This window comes from Protopterus annectens, chromosome 3.part1 (assembly GCF_019279795.1).
Source record: "Protopterus annectens isolate FY-2018-M chromosome 3.part1, PAN1.0, whole genome shotgun sequence".
Taxonomy (NCBI): domain Eukaryota; kingdom Metazoa; phylum Chordata; order Ceratodontiformes; family Protopteridae; genus Protopterus; species Protopterus annectens.
In genome coordinates, this window is record NC_056732.1 from 504376332 (window position 1) to 504395746 (window position 19415).

Sequence of the window (19415 nt, forward strand, 5' to 3'; positions counted from 1 at the left end):
TGGAGGATTATTTTGGGTAATAACGATCTAGTATCTTGTTTGGCAACTAGACCAAGGTTCACGTATAAAAACGTGATCAATGTAAAACACATTTTGGAACACACAAATTCTGTGTCACACACTAGAGTTAGGGAAGTTAGTAACAAAAAAGGCACTTTTGCCTGTAAGGATTGTAGACAATGTCGCTATATGAGTAACACTTCGTTTGTGACACTGAAGCACATTAATAGAACTTTTTGGGCACACAAGTATTTCAATTGTCACAGTGATCACATTGTCTACTTAGCATCCTGTATGACATGTGATAGTTATTACATTTGAAAGACAATAAGGGTCATAAAACGTAGAATTTCTGAACACGTGTTGGCTATTAGGAACAAAGATAAAAGCAGTTCCCTAGCAAGACATGCTCAGTTGTGTACTGATTTCAAAAAGTTTGAATTTTTTATTTTGGACTACGTAGAGAAAGGTTTATTATTAGGTGATGTTAACAACAGGTTGGAACAAAAAGAGGCCCTTTGGCAGTTAATTTTGGGGGCAGACCAACCTCCAGGGTTAAACGAGGTCATTAATATTAAATGTTTTTTGTTGTATAGATAGACAAGGTGGCCATTCACATCACTATATTTAGGATATTTTTCACCTTATAGTGACCATTTGTGGGACATTTGTCCTTTATTTACATTCGTGTTGATATTCTTACATTTAGGTGTTCAAATGTATGGAAGTGAGAAGTAAGGGAGTGTACCATTAAGGGGTGTAAACTAGACAGAAGAAAAAGTAAATAGTTTAATAGGAAAATAGCATATTTTCTACACATATACACACATACCTAATCACTATTTGCCTTTTTGATATTATTAGTTTAAAGCGGCAAATTGTGAATATAAACACCCACAGATGATGGGGGGGCAGTGGTGGCTGGTGACTTGAAATTAAAGGGGGGCTGCAAGAGACAGATGAATGGGTGGGGCCAATGACAAGGGGTGTGACCAACTAGAAAGGGGTGGAGCTATGCTCAAAACCACAACAACTGGAACTTTAATTAAATACGCTGCCCTGGGTGCCAAACCAACATTGCGAGAGTCCAATCAAGACAAAATGAAGTGTAGAAGAAAAAAATATTTCAATGCACTGGCTACATGACAAGTTACTTAATATCTAGATGGAAACACAAAGGTTGTGAGGCATGAAAAAAATAAATTGCTTTTTAAATGCATTACTGGAATACCAGTCAAAATCAAGTATATAAAAAAAACAAGCAGCACTCAGCTCAAACCACTTCTCCTTGTACTGCAGTTCTAATTATAATTTATATTCAGCTTTATACAATTAACAAGTAACATGCTGAAAGTAGCAATCTCTGTGATACCCCCACTTGTAAAAAATGTTTCTTATCCAAAAAAGGCCTGCTGCCTGACAACAACTATCTACTTGCTTCATGGAGAACACATGATCAAAGTAAAAAATGAACAGCGAACAAGAAACAAGCTCAAGATAAATTGCTTAAAGGATTACTGCACAAGTTATGGACCACACATGATAGATTGGCATTCTGTTTAGTTTACGGTTACGGGTAAAGCCTGCAAAGATAACTGCAAGTCTCCAACAAATGTAATCAGCTTCTGAAAATACTGTAATCCTGTCCTTTATTACAAATACTGTCATATGCATTTCAATACCTAAGGCTTATAAGTTATCTAGTTATGTAAATATTCTCTGCATGGCAACAATGAAAAGGCTTTCAATGTTGGTAATTCTTTAACAGTATGCTTATTAATGCTTACTTGCATCTTACAATCTCTGACAAGATTACCTGATGGTCATTAAAGCATTGCTACTTTAATACAGAGCAACAGGGCACTGCAACAGCATGCATTTTCTGAATAATAAGAAGCATAAATCAACAGTATAAAAATATGATAGAAAACCAGAATATTCTGCAAAATCAAGGACAGATGAAAAGCCACACTCATACTTGGATCTACTTTGGATGGGGGAATACTCTGCACACTTACACTGCACAACTGCTCCTTGCCTTGCTTGGACACACCCAGAGCCACTACAATGGGGAGTGGGGTGCAACAAGTAGGTCACAGTTTGAAATGTCTCTGGCTGACGGTGATGGCTCTGACACTCATACCTCTCAACCTCAGAGCAAGAACTCTGGACAAAGCCATAGATAGAAGTGGGGCACAGGGCCAAAAATAAAGACAATTTTTAAATATTGCTCTTATAAACTTAGAAAGATAATAGAATAGTAGTAGGTATTGCATTAGTATGAATTTTTGAAGGGTATGAAGTCTGAAACTCAAATGTCTTCCATTACTTTCTAACTTCAGTCTTTAATGATTTGCTACTAATGTGCCAGAAAACCACAATTTTATGAAAAACAGACCAATATATGTTATGCAAAAATATAAAATTGCCACACAATACAGCTGTGAACCTGTCAAAGAAGGGACACCTTTTTAAAATTAGTACTGTTAACTTGAGCAGCTGACAAAATAAGAGCATCTAAATACATTTCTGAAATAAAAGTAATCTATAACTCTGATCATCACAGTTATTTATAATTGTAAACCCTTCATGTTTTCTTCCAAAATTGCCATTTTGCAATGGGATTATTAAGGGGAAAGCAACATTTTGTGCCAAACTTGGAGACAGTTGAGAGGTTTGGATATTCCTAATTCTATAAAGCGATTTATTTACACGTACCTCTCAACTTCTTAATGTAGGAAATCTGGATATGGCAAATATATTGGGGGAACATGCAAACAGTACTAAAAAGACAGTTGATAGAATAACAGGTCTTGCTTTAGCATGCATTTTTCTGAAGGTTATGCCGTCTGAAACTCAATGTCTGTCATTATTTAGTGACTTCATTCCTAAATGATTTGGCAGAAAACCACAAATTTTATGAGGAACAAACCAAAAATAAGAAGCAAAAATCTTTTCATTCTACAAAAGTCTGGACAGTTGAGAGGTATAGTTTAGCTGGGGCTGTCTGAGTTTGCTGCCCTTCTCCCCCCTCACAAAATCATAATTGAATGGAGCGTCCCCCCTGCAGCCATTCCAATGTCCCATTCCTTGGTTATTTCACCCCATTTGCCATAAACACTGTAATGTGCATACTGTTTTACTTCTGCAATGATATGGATTTCATTTGAAAGTTTTATTTTATATTTTACAGCATAAACCCTAATAGGTATCTGCTAAACAAAGAAATGAGTCTCACAATGACAATAGACATAGCATTAAAACTTCTCTGCCCTTGAAACTCACATTCATTGAAACAGCATTGAAACCCACATTCAAAGAAAATACATTTTGCCAGTGGCAGATAAAGATTAATTTTGGGATGTTTTCAAATCATAGGCCCCTTGAACACAAAACATACACATGCTCTTTGATACACCTTCCTGACTGCATTAAATGATATTCCTTGTACAATACAATACAGTTGAACTGTCCAGTTCAGGACATTTCCATCATAAAAGTCTACTCAAACTTTAACAGTCCACCAGTATCAGTAAATATGCATGATCTCTGAAGAAATAAAAGCCATCTAAATTATTCCACATTAAAGAAATCTGTTAACTAATGAAGAGGTTACTGCTAGCAAACAACTTTATATATTATTGTTTCATCTACAAATAAAGTGCCGGTTGCCCTTGAGGAATAAATTGCTTATGTTGCATTAAAAAAATTATAATGCTAGTAATATCGCAATAGGGAATGGATGGCAAACTGATAACAGGTTCATAGTTACTAGGTATCTTCGCCAAAGAGGACTGCAGCATCCATCCCTTTAAAACAGAGTACAGCATCAGCAATGGATCTACCTACTGTGGGAGTAGAACCCACAACCTTCTGCATTGAAAACAAGTGCACTACCGGTTGTGCTATTTACAATGCAAGCAAACTCAGCATAAGCAGCACTAAACTTTTGTTCCCCTGCAGCTCTCAGCTCCTTGTAAAATCTACTGGACACTCAGCTGTATCTCTGAACTTTGCAGCACAAGAAATCTGGACAAAGCCAAAATGTATTGGGGGGGGCCCAAAAACCAGGGACACATTTTAAACATTGTTTGTATAATGTTGGCAAGTTGCTAGAATAAAATGCTGTGTTACCACCATACATTTCACTGCCAAGTATAGAACCTAGGTTCCTGTGCTAAACAGCCAGAGCAGCATACCACTATGCCAAATCATCTACTTTTGATGAAAGGAAAGAAGACTGAAACTTAAATGGCTACCATTTAGTGAATTCAGTTCTCACCATAGCTGTCAACATCATCTTAGCACAAAACACCTGAACAAAGCCAATAATGGGGGAATACAGCCTCCAAACATATTCAGTGAGTTCAGTCATCACCATAGCTCTCAACCTTGGCCCAAAAAACCTGGACAAAGCCAATAATGGGGGAATACAGTCCACAAAATAGGGACAAATATCCACTGAGGACACCAGAGCAAGCCCACACAAACACAGAGAGGACATGCAGACTCCACACAGAAGGCACACCAGCCAAGAATCAAACCAGACAACCCATAGCTGTCAGGCAACACTGCTACCACTGCACCACACTACTGTCTGTTTTAAGTGAAAATAATACAGAAACCACAGATTTTATGAGGAACAGAACAAATGAGGCAAAAATCTGTAAACATTTTAGAAATGGTGGTGGGTAGGGAACTCAGGCTCTTGTCACTTGGGTCCAAGGTACAGGGTTCAAGCCTTATACCCACCACCATGAAGCAACTGGGGCATTTTATGCACACACACTGTAAGGCTAATGCACTTCCCTGTTTTGCATGCAGAATGACAAAAATGATTTATGAAAAATATGGCTGAAAACATGTACTAACATGTATCCTACCTTGACTTCAGATAACAAAAACAAAGAAATATACTGCATCCTTTTTGGTATTCTTCAGAGTACAGTTGCCTCTGAACTAATTATCAAATAATTTCTAATACAAAACTAAGACTATGTCAGAGAAGTATATTAAAGTATTTATACAATGAAACAGTCAACCTGGCATGAAGTGTATTCATCTTTGGTAAAAGCTCAGACTATATTTGCAGGCATTATGACAAGGCTTCACCTGGAATTTCTTCTGACATTTTGCTGCTTCACCTGGCTCCTGTAATGGCTCTTACTCCCATCAATCCAATACTTCACTGCTGTGTGTCAACTTCAGTAATGAAAAGAGCTTCTTTAGGTGTTGAAATACATATTTTATTATTTTTTTTCTGTACCAAAGTTTGCTTCTTTGGTGTCACTGTTTCAGCTTGCTGTATTCCTCAGGTAGCCATTTTCAGTTGTGTTTTCCTAACCATTTAGGCACTTTTTGTCTATCTTCCTCACTCTGTTCCTCATCAATGTGCAGACCCTATGGCCTATCCCACCTTTAAGACACTGTTCCAAACCCCTGTTTAAAGTGTGGCCCTGTAGTGGATGTATTGCAGCCAATGGAAGCATTCATGTTATGTAATCTGTCTTAGCAAGACACAGAAAACATTACTTTTCCCCATCTGCTAAGGCTTCATGGATGACATGAAAATAGAGACAAGATAAGCTGGATGACTATGTCATACAAAAAATGTTATCAGCAAATTACAAAGTAGCAACCCAGCCTTGATTTGGACACTGAACAAGGACTGTGCATTTCATCCCGGGCCTCCGTCCATCTAATATTCTTCTAAAATGGTCCATGGTTGTAGTGAAGCAGCCATTGACATGAGTCATACTGCCAAGGATTTAACACTGGAATCTTTACTGTCCAATCTGAAGCTGCTTCCTACTTCTGACTTTTTGAAGATAGTAAATACCACCAGCATGACAAACATTCATACCTTGACAGTGAACTAACAGGATACAATTTCCTCAACATGGCTTTCTCCATCATAACCAAAGCAAGATCTGTTAAAAAATAGTATTTTTCCTGTGCCTCATCTTAGACTGAAGTTGATTACTAAAAGATGGCTAGAGTCCTTTTCCTCTGACACCAACTCCTATTTTTCTGTTCTGGGCAGCTTTTCCTGCTGCCAACAACCCCATTTTTTCCCCAGCAGATTATGGTAGACCTGGCTCTGGCAGGTTTGACATCCGTACAGCAGGTGCTGTACAGCTGTAGTCAGACACCATTTCAGCAAACTCTGACAGTTTAAACTCTGAAGCAAGTCTAAATATGATGCCGGTGGTTTTTCACACACACACACACACACACACAGACACACACACACACACACACACACACACACACACACACACACACACACACACACACACACACACACACACACACACACACACACACACACACACACACACACACACACACACACACACACACACACACACACACACACACACACACACACCTATTCAAAGTATAAATAGCATAACTTCATATAGTACAAACACATAGTCACACACACCACCATCTATTCAACGTAAAACGCACACAACTGTAAACATAGCATAACTTCACACACACCTATTCAAAGTATAAATAGCATAACTTCATATAGTACAAACACATACTCACACACACCTCCATATATTCAACGTAAAAAGCACACAACAGTAAACATAGCATAACTTCATATAGTAAACACACACTTACCTGTCCCGGCTGTCCATAATATCCCAAACGGTGCCCGCGCAATAATCCAAGACCCGCGAGATCCAAACCCCTTCCCGACGAGACTACTGCAGCAATTCCTGACTGCAACACCAGCAGTCTGGCCCCGACTCGTTTTCCCTGTGAGTCTGTGCACGTTAAAAGTGCACAGACGTCTCCTCATGTCCCCCTATTGAGACTGCCGGACTGCCTGGAGCATGTGCATAGACTCGCAGTAGTCTGGTCTACTGCGCATGCGCAAAGTCCGCGAAATTTGAAAAACTTTTTTTTTTCTTTTTTCTTTTTTTTTAATTTGTTTTTAATTCTTTTTGTTGAGGGGGCTGCAGTCCGGCAGTCCAATAGCACGGGCCACCCCTGGGGGGGGCATCTAAGAGGTAGTAAAGACCAGGTTGGGAAGTGCAATACAACATCATTCATTGTTATTATTTTATTTATACAAATTTTTGTAGATTTAGTAAAAACTTTTTTAGTCAACAAGTACTTGGTCATTATATAGGTAAGAACTTCATGTCAATACACTTGGACATGAGATTTAAAAAGTACAAATGTATATTATAAAAAGTTTTACAACGCAAAAACATGTGCTCAGATATTGGAGTGTCAGTTTATCAAGTTTTGTGTGTGTGTACACACATTTTAGAGCACTAACATATATGTTGGTTTGGTAGTGTATGTTTTAGAGAGTAGACATGTTGTCATTATGAGTTTTAATGAAAAAGTTTGTATAATTACATTACCATGCATTTTTAATATGAGTGAAATTTGTGGAAGAGTGAATGATTTATGATTAGAGTATTTGTGAATACATTATAAATTTGTACACTTAAGAACTCAACAAATCATTTATTTGTTGATTATTTTTATAATAAGATTTATTACATCATTTCCTGTAACTTTGTTTAAAAATGAGAGCAGGGGAGAGCTCCCGTTTTTTCTGAAGAAGTTCACGTTTCAATTAAAGGTGGATGAAAGCACTAATTGCAATCGTGCTTTTTGTGGATTCCAACGCTGTTAACTGTCCATTTGATTGTTTGGTTTGTGGTTTTTTAAAAAGTTATTCGGCTTAGTCCATGATCAGTTTATAGTTTTTTTTGTTCAGTGGACAGTTATTTGCAGTTTGGATGGCCACGGAAGCTTCCTCCCAAGAAACACTGTTGGATGTATCTATTTACCCGACGCCAGGTGTGGACCGAGCTGATTGAGCTGAAGAGCACAAGCAGTCCAGGGGGTCTGAGCAGGACCTAATTAACACCATCACTAAGATAGTACAAAGTTGTATGAAAGGAGATACCAATATTTTGACGACTAAAAATTTTGGAGGGTCAGCAAGTACTTCTACAGACAACAATTTACGTCCTAAACAGTTGTCTGATAACAACAATTCAAACGCCGAAGTGCTACCTGTGAGTCCTATGGGTGAAAGAAATGAGACTCAAGTGGAGTTTAAAGGCAACGTTTGGGGCTATGTTTGCACAGAATTTGAGAATCCGTTCAAAAACTTGAAGGACATGCCAGTTACACACGCAGTAAGTAAATACAATAATGACTTATAGGCATGCAAAAAAACAGTTTTTGATTTAGAGAGACTTGTTATTAGACACACTACACTACGCTTAGAGATACAATATTTAAGCGAGTGTATTCAACGCAATATAGTTCCCCAAGGTTTAAGAACTGCGAAATTTCCGAACTGTGTAGTTCCAGGAGATGACTTGTGTAACATCTTAGTTAAGTTATACAATGACACTGGGATAGCTATGATGCGTGTTTTGGTTAAACACTATGAGACTGAATTGAAGAAAATAATGGAAGAGATCAAGTCTTTGGATGATAAAATAAAGCAGTTTGGCTGTTTTTCAGATTTGCTATCTTTGTATAACAGTATTGAGGCAAAAACAGATAGACATCGGGTTACTATCATCACAAGGAAACAAAATAAAATGCGGAGGGACCTTAACGCGTACAATACAAATGAGGCTTATATCTGTTCTTATGGAGAAGACAGAACTTCTAGTAGTCCATATATTAACAATTCAAAAGTAACTTCCAAATCATTTAGGTCTGAAATTGAAAGAGACAATTTAAATGACAATCAGTCTCTTTCACCTTCTATTTCAGTTCAAACTGCAGGTCACAATGAGACTGATGGGTGTATCACCTACACTGTTGGAAATAACACCGTTTCCGACAATACAGAAGTCACAGCCACTACAAGTTTTGCTGAGGTGGTCAGTTCTAATACTAATCAGAAAGTTGCCCCTTTTCGTTCACAGGGGCCGCAGGTAAAAAAGACTACGAAGTGGTTCAATTCAACTCAGCACAAGGGGCTAACCCAAAGGAAAGAACAGACGGAGGTGGTGATTCCACCTCCGGTGGACACTAGCTATTCTTTGAACATAGTTAACTTAAGTGATAGTCATCTTTCTGAAGCTTTCAAAAGTGTTTTGACAAAAGGTTTTAATTTTATTCCATCAAATAAGGTGGAAGTTGGTAGATTGTTAGTGGACTTTAGATTATTTCTGCGTAAATTAAATTTAAAATATATTATGAAAGATGTATGTAATGACACTACAAATCAAAACAGAGTACCTGGAAGACCAAGTACTTGTGACCCCCCTTTGGTAAACACACTCCAAGTGTTTCAAAAGATTTGTGAAAGGGAGTTTAGGGATATTTCCAGAATTAGTGTACAGGACAATTTGACTGAAATAGAACATGCTGCTTTGGAACAACTGTCTCACATCCACGACATTAGGGTTATGAAAGCAGACAAGGGGGGAAAAATCATTGTCATGAACACTGTGGATTATGACAAAGCTATAACCCTATTGCTTAATGATACTAATAATTATTCAAAGGTTAGCACAGAATTTATTTTAAGTTGTTATAGAAAGATCAATACTTTTTTGTTTGACATGTTTTGTCAGGATGAAATAGACAAAGGAGATTATGACTTTTTGCTCACAGAACAACCAAAGATGGCTAACTTCTTTGGTATTCCAAAGTTGCAACATGATAATGAAAGCTTAACATTTAGACCTATTGTTTCAGCTAAACATTCAAAAACTGAAAATATATCCATATGGCTGGATAGCATTTTGAACCCTATAGCCCAAAAAGCGGAATACTTTTTAAGAGACTCTTGGCACCTTTTAGAAATTTTAGGTAAAGCCAAATTTGCATACAAAGAAATTTGTTTTGCAACTTTAGACATCAGGAGTCTCTATACCTGCATTCATCAAGAAGAGGGTTTAGAATGTATGAGGGAATACCTTACATATAATACAGACTTAGGTGTATCAAAAATTAACACAGTATGTTACCTAATGGAAATTGTACTAGATAACAATTTCTTTGTTTTCAATAAAACACTGTACAAACAAACATCTGGGGTAGCCATGGGTGCTAGGGTTGCACCAGCCTTCGCAAATATTGTCATGTCCAACTGGGAACAGGAACACCTTAAAACTCATCCAAGTTTTAATAAAGTAGTGTTTTACGTTAGATACATAGATGATTTGTTTTTTCTTTGGACTGGGAGCAAAACTGAGTTTGATATTATGGTACATGATTTAAACAATGCAACAAGTTTTTTATTTTTTAAGTTAAGTGGGTATGGAAAAGATATTAGTTTTCTTGATTTAAAGTTATATATTGATCCATTAAATGGAACTGTACATAGTAAGATATACAGGAAACCCTGTTTTGCTAACCAATAGCTTCACAAAGATAGTCTTCATCCTCAACACATGAAGAAAAATGTTATAAAAGGTCAAATGATTAGGTTAAGTAGATTAACATCAGAAGATAACATTTATTATGAAGAATTGGTCACATTAAGAAGAATGTTTGTTGAAAGGGGCTACAAAGTCAGTTGGGTAAAAGGATTAGAGAAGGAGGTGAAAAGGTTAAGAAGAGGTGTACCTAAGCCAATTTTGTCAACAACTAACATTGGGGTCACGGCCCCTGCTGGTTTGCAAAATATTGATAAAGAAGACGTGCATGAGTTTTACATTGCATTTCCCCTTCCAATATCAAATGAATTGTGGCACATTAGAGAAATTATTGAAAAAAACTGGAGGATTATTTTGGGTAATAACGATCTAGTATCTTGTTTGGCAACTAGACCAAGGTTCACGTATAAAAACGTGATCAATGTAAAACACATTTTGGAACACACAAATTCTGTGTCACACACTAGAGTTAGGGAAGTTAGTAACAAAAAAGGCACTTTTGCCTGTAAGAATTGTAGACAATGTCGCTATATGAGTAACACTTCGTTTGTGACACTGAAACACATTAATAGAACTTTTTGGGCACACAAGTATTTCAATTGTCACAGCGATCACGTTGTCTACTTAGCATCCTGTATGACATGTGATACTTATTACATTGGAAAGACAATAAGGGTCTTAAAACGTAGAATTTCTGAACACGTGTTGGCTATTAGGAACAAAGATAAAAACAATTCCCTAGCAAGACATGCTCAGTTGTGTACTGATTTCAAAAAGTTTGAATTTTTTTATTTTGGACTATGTAGAGAAAGGTTTATTATTAGGTGATGTTAACAACAGGTTGGAACAAAAAGAGGCCCTTTGGCAGTTAATTTTGGGGGCAGACCAACCTCCAGGGTTAAACGAGGTCATTAATATTAAATGTTTTTTGTTATATAGATAGACAAGGTGGCCATTCACATCACTATATTTAGGATATTTTTTACCTTATAGTGACCATTTGTGGGACATTTGTCCTTTATTTACATTCGTGTTGATATTCTTACATTTAGGTGTTCAAATGTATGGAAGTGAGAAGTAAGGGAGTGTACCATTAAGGGGTGGAAACTAGACAGAAGAAAAAGTAAATAGTTTAATAGGAAAATAGCATATTTTCTACACATATACACACACACCTAATCACTATTTGCCTTTTTGATATTATTAGTTTAAAGCGGCAAATTGTGAATACAAACGCCCACAGATGATGGGGGGGGGGGGCATCTAAGAGGTAGTAAAGACCAGGTTGGGAAGTGCAATACAACATCATTCATTGTTATTATTTTATTTATACAAATTTTTGTAGATTTAGTAAAAACTTTTTTAGTCAACAAGTACTTGGTCATTATATAGGTAAGAACTTCATGTCAATACACTTGGACATGAGATTTAAGAAGTACAAATGTATATTATAAAAAGTTTTACAACGCAAAAACATGTGCTCAGATATTGGAGTGTCAATTTATCAAGTTTTGTGTGTGTGTACACACATTTTAGAGCACTGACATATATGTTGGTTTGGTAGTGTATGTTTTAGAGAGTAGACATGTTGTCATTATGAGTTTTAATGAAAAAGTTTGTATAATTACATTACCATACATTTTTAATATGAGTGAAATTTGTGGAAGAGTGAATGATTTATGATTAGAATATTTGTGAATACATTATAAATTTATACACTTGTGTAAGAACTCAACAAATCATTTATTTGTTGATTATTTTTATAATAAGATTTATTACATCATTTCCTGTAACTTTGTTTAAAAACGAGAGCAGGGGAGAGCTCCCATTTTTTCTGAAGAAGTTCACGTTTCAATTAAAGGTGGATGAAAGTGCTAATTGCAATCGTGCTTTTTGTGGATTCCAACGCTGTTAACTGTCCATTTGATTGTTTGGTTTGTGGTGTCTTATAAAAATATCACAATGTGATATTATATTAATCCTTGTGCTAATTTAATGAATGAAAAAGTTAAAGCTATAAAAGTATAAAAAGCATGATGTAATAAGCTAGTGGAATGTCAAGAGTTTTTAAGGAGATTTGTAATTAGTAAATTACCAATAAAAGGAAATATGCAATATAAAAAAGTGAACATGTTTTTTTACAATCTATAAGAGTTACAAACTTGTGGGACTACTATTTGAAGAAAAGTGTTTTAAAGGTATAAAACTGATGAATGATATAAATATGGATATGATTATGATCAGATGTTATAGGCATAAAAACTAAAGAATACTTTAGTAAAATGGATAAATAGTTATTTTATGTTGTGTGGGCCATTTGGCATGAAAAGACAATTGAAATCATGGTTAATGGTAAATGGAGATTAGCATTTGTTGTTGTTTGACTTTCGGCTTTTTCCCGGTAAGGGGTCGCCACAGAGGAACTCTGGTCTGCTAATGATTGGCAGTAGATTTTTACGAAACGCTGAGGTGCCAGCTCAATGCCCAACCTTCAACGCATTTACGCACGCATGCCTTTCGAACGCTACCCAACCGCGGGAAGAACATGCAGACTCCACACAGAAGGCACTCCCAAGCCAAGCCGAGAATCGAACGGGAGAACCTCTTGCTGTGAGTTAACAATGCTACCACCGTACCACCGCGGCATACTAAATGGAGATTAGCAGTAATTTTAAGAAAAATCAGATAGTATCTGTGGAAAAAGGAGTGGTATCTAATAAGGACAACGATGGCAGAATTTCAAATACTAAAGGACTTTAAGATAATTATGATTGCATAATAATAATATAGGAAAGAAATGGAAATTGTACACTGTATAAGTTAAAAATATGTAAATATGTAATTTTGTAAATAATGTTGTAAATGATATTGTACATAATGCTTTAAATAAACAACCCCTACTCTTTTTGATAAGTGCCATAGGATGTTTTACATCCATTTCACCTACCACCAAGTCAGGTTGATGGGACCTTGGTTTAACATCTGATCAGAAGATAACACACTCAGGTGAGCAGCACCCCCTTTATCTGCACTGCAGTGTCAGCAATCAATCTACTGATACAAATACCAAAGGCAAATGTAATAGCTGTTGCACCACTGACACTGATTTTGTCTGCCCGAATGTGATCTGATGTATTTAATCCATTAAGAAGTGATGCAGATTATTTATTTATTTATTTATTTTTCATACAGGGAGGGAATTTGTCCTCTTTGGTATTTTTCCACAACAGTGCTGGTGACTACAGAAACAAAGAACAAAACCTAATAGATGGTTCTTACCTGGCTGCAGTTGGAAATATCATCGTTGCAATTGCAAACTACCGAGTTGGAGTTTTCGGTTTTCTTAGCACTGGTAAATATTTCTTCACTGATGTGTATTTATGGATAAGAAATCATTGATAGCATAGAAACAACATTAATCATCTTTATGACGTAAGTGCAATAAAGATTTTATTTGTGTAATGTAAATTGTTTACTTTCTGTACAATCTTATAAACATAATCTGGCTTTATGCCAGTATTTGAGCACATATACTTGAACTATTATTGATATTTTCTTGAAATAAACAGAAATCTGTTGAAGGGAATGCCATCATAACTGAAAAAAATGTCACAATAAAATGTAAAGCAGACAACAGGCAGCATACTGTCAACTAAGACATATTTGTGAGTAATTTTGCTTCATATAACTTGACATAGAACTATCAATTAGTTAGTGTAGCTGCTCAAGGGTGCAGCTCAGTGTCCTGCTTCATTAGGCCAGAATCAGAAAGTATGTTTCTGAATGCATTGTTCAAATTATTTGCTTATTGGGCATGGTATAGTAACAAAAGTAGGGCTGGGATCTTATGATTTAAGCAAGAATTATCAGTCTCTTGAAGACACTGATTTTACATATAGCAGTACTCTTTCAACAGTTATGTTTGAAATGTGAGTAAAGCTGCTCTGACTTTGAAGATGTAATGACTATATAATGGCAGTATCACCCAGCTATATGTGCTTTACCATTACACAGTAAAAAGATAGTACTTTGTTTAAGCTGCAGATCAAATACAGTATCAGATCTTGGTTTGTGTGTGTGTTTGGGAGCAAGGTTGAACATGTGTAATCAGTTGGATTGTAGTTTCTCTAAAAATACAATGCCCTTTTCCCATCATGACCAGTAGAGAGGGGTGACAGGCACTTCAAAGTAAAGGCTACTGCACAAAAAAGTTATAGTTAGGTACAACATCATTCTGTTTAAGGTAGACTGTTAGAATTGTTAGGACATTACATGCTAAGAAACATTTAGAAAATCAGTAATGGATGTATTAGTTTCAACTATGCGGTACTTTTATTTATATTATATCCCATGTTTGATGTTCATCAAACATACATATGCACACTTCGTAAGCCTCTCACATGCATTACATAGCAGCATAACACCATATGGATACCTTCATACATGAGCCAAAGGGTCTATATTAGAACATCAAAGTTTCAGAACTTCGAATGTACTAATATCGACCCCTATTAAGCAAAAACTGATAACATCGAAAATTCAGAACAATGAATTTTTTCCTAAGGAAACAATTTGCTGTTCCAAAACACATACACACAACACAAACACACCAAACAAACAGCAATCCACACACATACACCTGAAATCTTACATCTAACCATACACTAAACTGTATATACACCACTATCTACCCACTTACCTTAACCCAAACCCTAACCCTAAGGTCCGTCACTATCGCACATACACTTCACCCATGCCCTAACCCTAACTCACCTACCCCGCCCTAACCCTCACGTCCACACATTCGTACATTTACCTGACCTGCACCCTAACCCTAACTCACCTAACCCACCTTAACCCTCATGTCCACACAATCGCACACTTACCTGAACCCGACCCGTAACCTTCCACCACAGTGCTGAAAATAGTGAAGCGACATGAATGGACAACCAAATTTTTTTCCCTAGGAAAGAATTTGGTTTTCTGTAACTTCGCTATTTTCAGCTTTCGCTGAATAGGGATCGATATTAGAACATTCGAAGTTCTGAAACTTCGATGTTCTAATATGGACCCGAGCCAAAGTGTAATAGTTTTTGTACCATGTACACATCCTTTGTATTTTATTGATCTTACATTATACTGTCTATTGACTTCAGTTTGCGGAATAATGCCAACAGGTAAATTGAACCTAGTAACTTTAGCTACTCTAAAATGCTCAAGCTTCTCCCTGTTCCTGTTATGCGCTTATCTCCACCTAAGTAACTGGATGATTTACTATGCTTGCTGCAAAGTGAAGGTTTAATTGCATAGTTTTCTCTAATATTTTCCTCATAATTTTGCTTTTTTCTTATTCTTCATCTAAATCTAAACTTTTAGGAAATGTTTCCCTTTTCTGTCCTTCCCTTGCTGTGACTAGGTGGGTTGGCCTCGTAAAACATAGTTGGTTCTTTGCTTACCTTCCTTAATTGATTTGATTGAATCTGTCATTAATAATTGGGTGCTGATTTTGTGCTGATTTTCTGTTGTTTTCTGTGTTACCTATAGTGGTCAACTCTTTACATATTGGACAAGCAATTAAGATTTAAAAACTGGGCCAGTTACAGCCATAAGATCCTGTCTCCATAAACTTTGTGAGATATGCCTGTGGCTGGGACATTTAGATACCTCCTGTTACTTTTGTAGAGCCTTTGGCTCCTAGCTTATTTTAAATGGTCTTCTGACCTTTTCAGAGGACAAAGATGAGAAAAAAAGAAAAGAGAGAGAAAAGGACAAGGAGGAGGAGAGGAATTGGAAACTTGAAGACAAAGTTTTGCAATCCTTGCCGTCCATTAAAGTTGTGAGAGTTGAGCCAGTACATGAAGCTTTGATTCTGATGCCACCAGTACACAAAGCTTTGATTCTGATGCCATTCTCCACTACTGGTACCATCTTGAATGCAGATTATTTTTATTTCGGATCAATCCTCTTGGAGAATGGTGAGTTGCAATTCTTTGTAGTGAGATTTGTCTAAATACAGGGGTTCAGGGAAGTAAATATTGTGGGAAGAAATAGCCAGGGAATTGTTATGGCTAGGCTTGTATAGGCCCTAGGGCCGATAGCCTAGTACCAACTTATGAACCTAAGTTCTACTTCTTCCCTTCAGTCTTCAAGGTCTGATAAGTCCTCTCCCTTTTATATTGATAGGTATTTTATGATGAGAGCCTTATTCAAAGCCAGAATTGATATAGGCATCATGCCACTGCCCTCTGTTTCTAGGGAAGTTGGGTTGCCCCTTTGACCCTGGTTCAGCAAGCTCCTTCCCTAGCATGTCTTGGTGCTGGAAGTGTTAGAGCTGATGCCAATCCAGGTGTGTCTTCCTTTGGCAGTGGCCAGATCTGAGTTTCTATTATTGATAATTTCCTAGTCCCCAGTGTCAGGTGTGTCTCTATGCATGTGACCTTAGCTTTAAGTCCCTGGCACTTTATATTATTTTAATTATTTGATGCATTTTCAGTATTCAGTCCTTGGCATTCCATGATTCAGCCTGAATTTCAGTATTATAGCTATATGGATCATAGGCATTAATGCTGCCATGCTCCACACCTTCCATGTTCACTTCTTTTGCTAAGAAAGTGGAATCAGAGTGGGCATTTATAGTGCCAATTGATTCTGCTTTGGCTTTTGATTTCTTCAAGAGACTTATTGTCCATTCATCAACATGAGGGGCACCATCTGCTTCAGCGCACTTCATGATACACCCCAGTTTGAAGCTTGATCCCTCTGCACTGATCCCTATTACAGAGGGGATTTCCGAGTCTCAAGTTCACCATCTAACAGGGACACCATTAGCCTTCAGGGGCTTCAGATAAGTCCCTCTGGATCTGCCTCATAAACACATGTGCAATAGGAGGCATGTAGACCCTCCACAGAGTCCTTGACACCAGACACAGACCTTGCTGAAAGAGACAGTTCTCTACATTCACCTACTGAGGACACCAGATTTACTGAAAGTTTAAAATCGAAGTAAAAGAAGGGTATGACTCCCACTTCTCCTAATGAACAGGTTTTTGTTTGAGGCATTTACACCATTACTCTCTACCTTCATTGTGGTTTCTCCCACAGACCGCATGCTAGTGGTGGTAGTGGAGAGAGCCTGGCTGGAACTTAATATAGCAATAACCCACGCCTGGGTGTGGGTAATGCTGGATTTACCCATGGTTGGTATGGTTTGGTCATGAGGGCAAAGCCCGAGTGGCTAAACAAAGCCAACTGTGGGTAAATCCAGCATTACCCACACCCAGACGTGGGTTATTGTACAATGAAATTATTTAAGAAAAAAATAATTACTTTTCTTAAATAATGGCATTGTATAATGCCTCCTTGCTGCCCTTCCGCAGCTGTCTGGTATTCTGTGGCAGTTCTGATATACTACGCATGCATATGCCTACGCAGTACATTAGAGCTGTGGGCAAAAGCAATGAAAAAAGCAAGATCTCCGTTGCTTTTTAAAAACTGTTTCGCTATGTTAAACGGTTTCAACATAGCGAGACAGCTTTAAAAAAAGCAACGGAGAATCTCTGTTGCTTTTTTAAAGCTGTCTCTCTATGTTAAACCCATTTAACATAGCGAGACAGTTTTGAAAAAAGCAACAGCGAAAGCAAGATCTCCGTTGCTTTTTACAAACTGTCTTGCTATGTTAAAATAGTTTAACATAGAGACAGCTTTAAAAAAAGCAACTGAGATTCTCCGTTGCTTTTTTTTAAAGCTGTCTTGCTATGTTAAATGAGTTTAACATAGAGAGACAGTGTGAAGCAATGGAGATCTTGCGTTCTCCATTGCTGTAAAAAAAAAGAGTTATAGTAATGGAAAAAGTCCAGGCGACCAGACCTTTTTCCATTACTATAACTCTGATTTACAACGTGCATGCTGACCAATCAGCGTGCACGTTTTTGAATATTAATGGGGGGTCGTTGTCTAATGTGACATAATCCATCCCCAACAATGAAAACAAAATTCTTTGGCCACCTATGGGCAGAAAATATTGTAGCAAAGGCCCTCTGGTAGACTCAGTTATTATGGCAGAAGGCAGTGTGAGGGAGCTCTCTGAAGAAAGCTCAGCATTTCATTTTTCCAACAATGAGACCAGTGCAATTGAGCTTATAGGGAAGTGAGTTTATGCCTCGGCAAGTTTTGCTTTTTGGGCATTAAACTATTTTGCAAACATGAGCAGGTTCTAAAGAGACATAGGGGAGAAGACATTGGATTCTTTGTGGAAACCTGCCATGCCTCATAAATGAAAGCAGACTGAGTCATAAGTGGCAAATGTTCTGATTATATATAATTTGTTCATGAGGCTTTTGCACAATGCAGCAGACAGAGCAGTTAGAATAGCAAGCCTAAGCATAGCTATGAAATGAAACACATGTATACACTTATGTGATTTCATGGATAATGTCAAGGTCACTTTCATTAATGCAACGATTGATGTGTCCACCCTTTTTGGACACAGAGGTAAAGAAAAGCTATTGAAATGTGTGCAGAAAAGGAGGAAGCTGACAGTCATTGGAGTATGGTTTGAAACTGCTCAATGGCCCTTCTGCAGGAATTAGAAAGGTTCCTACACTTTGTGGTGTAAGAAAGCACAGCATTTCCCTTTGACTGATTTTCCTACAGGGTTAACCATAACAGAGGAGGGCCCTTCAACATATGCTGTCCTATGGGCAGAGGGTGGCTGAAAAAACAGGATTTCCAAGGTCGTTCCTCTGTGAAGCAACCTCAGCATCACTGAAGGCTTGCTCAACTGCTTCACTTTGGAGGCATTGGAGAGTTAACTGTTTCTTCACTTGGACTCATGGATGGCCATCACAAGAGACAACTGGGTGAGGAGCATAATATCAAGAGACTGCGGAATTCCTGTCACAACAAAAGACAAACCCTCATCACTGCCCCTCCCAGATGTCCCACCCCACCAAGGGCAGCAGCACGAGAAAGCACTCAACTCCTATAAAAAAGAGCTGCCCAAGGCATTCTACCAGAAAAGAAAGAGTC

General features: G+C 37.4%; 1 protein-coding gene across 1 annotated transcript in view; it reads left to right on the forward strand.

Moving 5' to 3' along the window:
• TG (thyroglobulin) overlaps window positions 1-19415 on the forward strand; it is a 2464750-nt gene that overhangs the window by 1462415 nt on the left and 982920 nt on the right. The window contains exon 41 of the mRNA XM_044066937.1: window positions 13581-13740. Within this exon, the coding sequence (XP_043922872.1) occupies window positions 13581-13740 (160 nt within the window). The remainder of the gene's footprint in view (window positions 1-13580; window positions 13741-19415) is intronic.